The following is a 5565-nucleotide window of genomic DNA, read 5'->3' as shown; positions in this document are numbered from 1 at the left end:
CTAAGGATCATAAAACACAATCACGCATAAGGTGTATATTTTGTGGCAAATTGAAACAGACAAAAAGGAGTGCTTTTAAAAGAAAAGACCCAAAGCTCTTCTCACCCAAGAACATGAATAATAAGAGGAAAAATTAGCAATGGTTGAGTAGGACCTGGCCTCTATTGAAAATGAGTGGGCATTCTCTAAACTCGGGGATTTCACCGTTCAGTACCTTTATATATAACGTGTGTTCATGGGGTATTAAAAAAACTCTTCAATCTTTTGACATGTTGGAATGAATAAAACAGCCCTGTATTTTAAGAAATTCTTTCAAAATTGAATATCAAAACCCTTTATTTTAATGTATGTATGTTAAATTGTCTAATTTTTTTGCATTTTAAAACCTCTCCTTTTGAACTCACGTTATATATTAACATGATTGCATAGTGCCCCCCCCCCCCCCCCAAAAAAAAAAACATCAAAACAATTTAAAGGGTGATAGGCATATGACAACCACCATCCCCACATTCCAAAACCTAGAATATTTGTACTCAATGTAGTCTTTGCTTTGTGAAACATGCTTGATGTATCCACTCTGAACCAGGGTGATATTTGCAAATCTTGAGATTTTCCCAATTGAAATGCATATGAAGTCTATGATGAAGCCCATGGATAAAGACTTCAATTCAACAACCCTCTTTGTGTCATTTCTACCAAGCCTAGGATAAGGATTTCAATTCAACACAATCCTTTGTGGATTATGTTTACAAGCTATATGGGTTTCCAAGAAATTTCGTAAGTCATCAACGTTTACTAAGCATGGTTGGGGAGAAGTATTAAAAGGTTGAGTGCAAGGCTCAATTTGAGTACCACACATCCTCCCCACATGGGTGGCCTATTGGAGTTAAAATTTTAACTATAATATTTGATTAAAAAGAGGCTCAACACCATAATGATGCCGTTGCCCATTTGCCTATGTGACCACAATAAATTCTTTTATGGGTATTATCTATGGATTTCAACTAGGGTACTTGTAACTTGGGATATATAAGGTAATACATGAGTCTAAGGTGGGGACATGGCGCCGAGGAGGGGGGGAGGGGGGAGGTTGGTAAAGACGGTTTATATGAAGGGGTTATTGACTTGTTAAAACATGGCATAGAGGAGAAGGGAGAAAGGCATACAAATTTATTTTGTGCATTTATTTAGTTAGAGATGGGTAAACTTCATTAAAGGGCCATGTTGACTTCCTTTACACTTATTTTAGGGTTGTTTCCATATATTACACAAATATAGATAACATCCTCCTCTCCTCGGTACTACTAGTGAATCTCCTTGAGATCTGCTAGAAAATCCACAAAAAACAAGGATTTTGGAAAGATCATGTACATATATTCAAATTTACTTTCCAATAATTTCAACCACAAAATCTCCTTAGGAACTATTAGAAAATCCACAAAAAACACCGATTTTGGAAAGATCATTTACATATATCAAATTTACTTTCCAATATTTTCAACCAACTTAAGACTATAAAGCAAATAAGTGATATATGTTCACTCTTAAGGATATGATTAAGTTTACCTCCAGGTTTAACATAAAAACATTTCAGAATTCCTATATCTCATGAGTGTGGATCATTTAATCAGTGTTTAAATACCCAATTGAGCTTAATAGAGGTAATCACAACAATGTTTTTCTCAAGAGAAATTATTTCTCGCAGCAAGATGTTGATCTGTGCTTGAATTAAGAAGACAAGTTCTAAAAAGCATGTTCTACATCTTTTATCTGCAAGAGAGCCTTGGTATCCTTATATTCATATGCTTTATTCTCCTACATTAACATATGCCATGCTATTTACAATTTAAGAGCCTTTATAGACTTCACTCTTACCTATCAAAGCTTCTATTCTATCTCTAGAGCTTATAAACATGTGTCGCCTCTATTCTTTAACATTAACTAGCTTATCCTCTCCAAAATGAGACACTCCTATCCTTTGTTGTTCTTTTGTTACAAACATAATCCTTTGCTCTCTGATGTGATCTTAACATGTCCCATATGTTTTCTTGTACAAGGCCAATCATTTTATCCAAAGCAAGCATTGGAAATGGCTCTTCAATTATAACCCCAACCTGTACACAAAAATAAATCAATCAATCTTTAGATCAAAAACCTTAATCACATAAAACGTGTTTTTACCAAGTTGATCAATGCACTAGAAGGTTGCAAGAAATAGCTAGTTTGCATGTTTAATACCATGCTTGAAACAATTTAATCATCTACCACATCTAGTTCCATCTTTAGCTCAAAATTCTCTTTTAGAATGGTGCATAGATCAAAAGTTGTCAGTTCAAAAATGTATACCTCTCTAGCCACACCTTTTTTGTATGTCTATTGGTAGAAGAATGGAATGACCAGTATACCTAGCAACTAGCTGAAGATGATCTCTTGGTGAAATTAATGTGAACGAAGTGCTTCAATGCTAGGTGAAAAGGTAGGTATCCTAAAAGGAAGAAAATATGTATGTGGAGTAGGTGTAACCATGGGTCCATATCTCTTGGAGTTAGCTAGTAGCTTGTAGAAACATTGATAGATCTCAACAAAGTATATATTTACATTCAAAAGTATTGATAGGAAGGTGGGTAGAAGGATATATATGCAACTAGCTCGCTAGATAAGTAGACGCATACCATAAATAGATACATATGTGACTAAATAACTAGTAAATAAGTAGTTCAAAGATAGGCAACTACCTAAGCACATGCAGATGTAAGTGGATAAAGAAAATATACTAGTAGCAACAAATATAACATTAATCTACATGTTCAATATTAAGAAAAAGAAGCCTACAAATATACATGGACCCAATCTTAAACCCTAGTAAGTTCACTATATTTTTCCATTATAGAACTTACCCTTTCTCTAATCAATTGTGAATACTCCCTTTACAGGAGCACACCCTTGTGTATGTTAACAAAAGTATTGAAAAATAGGGCTGATAAATACACCTTGTCCTACTGTCTATAGTACCATAGGTAGTTAATTGCTGGATTGCGAAATCGTTTGTTTTGTAAATAGGACATTGTTGTATAAATAATTTGGATCCATACATAGACAACAGTTTGATCAATTTAGAGGAATAGATAAAAATATTGATAAGCAAATTTGAAAGACTTATCGGTGAGCAGATCAGGATTAAAGAAGGTCCAAGTTCACAAGAAAAAGATAAATAGAGAGCCATATCCTCTATTGTTCTGTTAATGTGTCTAATTTATGCCGTGCCGGGAATTTTCATGTTTGCAATATAATGTACCATATGCAAAAGTTTCCCTTTCCTCTTGAAAATTGCCTACATGCATTAGTTATATTGTGTTCATTTTAGTCCCAAAATCAAATTCAGATAAATTAGCTCACCTCCTCAATGCAGAACAATGTGGCTGCATTGAAAAATGTTGCTGGGACCACCAACCAGTCACAGGAATCCCACAGGATGATGGGCAGAGTTAAGTGCCACAATACGAGAAACCGTGAGGTGAGGCGGGTGTAAGACAACGGGATAGGAGTTCTGATGAGCCTCTCACAGATGCTGATGCTCGCTATGAATTGTGAGATGCTCTCATCCTGCCATCCACCCCATGCCCACATATCATACAGGTGTGAAACTTGTTGCACTAGTTAAGTGAAAATATATGTATGTATAGATGTCTTCACTTAACTCTATATACATACACATACATACATATTCTACATAAAGATAACATATCACCTGTTATTAATATTTAATGCTCCTCACTGCTTACTTACTAGTTGTTCTTTTTCTGTATAATCGAGCTTCAACAGGCACAACGTCTGAGACATGAGCTGAATCAAGCAATGCGGTCGGTGCTGTGATTCTAGGACGAATTTGAGATCATCCTCTCCAAGTAGATGCTGCAGGTCTTTCCTTTCGTCCGCACCATACGTGAGATGGCACTACTAGTTAAGGCACATGGAAGTGTCAAAAGAGATATTACTTCATACATGCAGCATTCATGTATGCATGGGGGGATCATGGTTACATGCATGTATATACAGATGTGAATGCCTAAATGCATGCTCATCATGTATGTTGTAAGCACATTTGCGCATGCAGGGAGAGAGAGGTACCTTGAGTGATACAGGAAAAGCCATAATGTAAGCAAGAAGTGAGACTTGCAGGTCCCTGTCTTGAGGGTTCTGGATGAACTGCAATGATAGTCGCACGAAGTCCTCTGTTGTACTCAGCACTTTGTTCCATGTCCTCCTTGCTTCATCGTACCGTGAGTATGAGGCATCGGTTCTGAAAACCAGCATCAAGGCGATGGCCGGGGCCGTAAGCTCATACGGTAGCGATGCTGCATGCAGAAGAGGAAAAATTGGCGGAAGAACGCTTAGGTTTACCGCTGTATTGTATGCCGCAATGACAACAGAGATGGCTGTAACTGTGAAAACCGGCGGTATGAGCGACAGGATAACCCTCGACGACCCGCTCGAGAGCAAGTGCCGTATGTGCCGCAATGAGCTGCGATGATGCAGCCAGTCTTGGTGTGAGTAGAAAGCCCTTTGCTGCCTCTGTGGCATGCCGCTTTCTTTCTGAGTGTCTGCCCATGAGGGGACCCTAGCTATGAACTCGATGAGGCTTTTGGATGAGAGGAGGTGGGATAATGCTGCCTCTTGCTCTTCCGAGACGAGCATAGTTTTGGCCATAGCTGTCATTGTTGGTGATGGTGATGATGATGGTGGGGATGATAATTGTGTTGAAGTTGATGTTGATAATGATGATGAGGACGAAGATGAGGATCGTTGCACTGATGGCCTTCCATTTTCACTGCTCTTCAGCATGGAAACCGTGAGTTGGTGGAGTTGGCAATCTGCATAATATTGCTGAAAGATGGAGCTTCTAGCAGATTTGAGTAGTATCTGCTCTTTGTCGAAATGCGGTGCACCTGTCGAAGGCAACTGCATTTTCTTCAAAGGGGAGGGATGGTCTCTGTGAAGCTTGGCATGTGGAGGGTGACGTCCAACATGAATGAAGCAATCCATGATTGGATTTTAAACCCTCAGCCATGGGAAGGAAGAAAGTGCCCATTAATAACAAGTACAAATTTTGTCTTATCAGAGAGAGAGAGAGAGAGAGAGTGTGTGTCTGTGTGTGTGTTTGAGAGAGAGAGAGAGAGAGAGAGAGAGAGAGAGCACGGGAAACCCAACCAACTATTAACGGCAGAAAGTGAAAGAGACCTTAGATTTCATCCTCACCACCCGCACAACTTAGAAGTGTGAAACACCCTCGTGACCCTTAAGCCAAATTAATCAATCAAAGTCGATTTTGTGACTAGTCCATAATGTATGTCGGTAGATTCCTCCATATGAGATAACTAATTACATGAAATTGGGTTGCCTTTCTTGTTGGCACTGCTTGCTTGCTTGCAGGTAGTGATATAAGCGTGGTACCTATCAAATCTTGCACACAATCTTTAGGCATTTTAAAGCCCATCTTTAGGCTTCCTAATAAAAATAGCACTTGCATAAAAAGGCTTTGTCAATAGCAACAACGCGAGGAGTGCA

At 38.4% G+C, this 5565-nt stretch overlaps 1 protein-coding gene across 1 annotated transcript; it reads right to left on the bottom strand.

The window, feature by feature from the left end:
• Positions 1 to 1638: 1638 nt before the first annotated feature.
• On the bottom strand, positions 1639 to 5351 carry LOC147458099 (voltage-dependent chloride channel 1, chloroplastic-like). Its single transcript, XM_086512837.1, has 4 exons — positions 4129 to 5351; positions 3787 to 3954; positions 3397 to 3603; positions 1639 to 2114 (listed from the first exon to the last, which is right to left on the bottom strand). The coding sequence occupies exons 1-4, from the start codon at positions 5041 to 5043 to the stop codon at positions 1947 to 1949; spliced, it is 1458 nt and encodes a 485-aa protein (XP_086368963.1). The 5' UTR covers positions 5044 to 5351; the 3' UTR covers positions 1639 to 1946.
• Positions 5352 to 5565: the final 214 nt, after the last annotated feature.

The sequence above is a fragment of the Adiantum capillus-veneris genome, chromosome 5 (genome assembly GCF_014529385.1).
Source record: "Adiantum capillus-veneris isolate H3 chromosome 5, ASM1452938v2, whole genome shotgun sequence".
NCBI lineage: Eukaryota > Viridiplantae > Streptophyta > Polypodiopsida > Polypodiales > Pteridaceae > Adiantum > Adiantum capillus-veneris.
The sequence above is the reverse complement of the archived record's forward strand: the minus strand, read 5'-3'. Positions and strand labels throughout refer to the sequence as shown.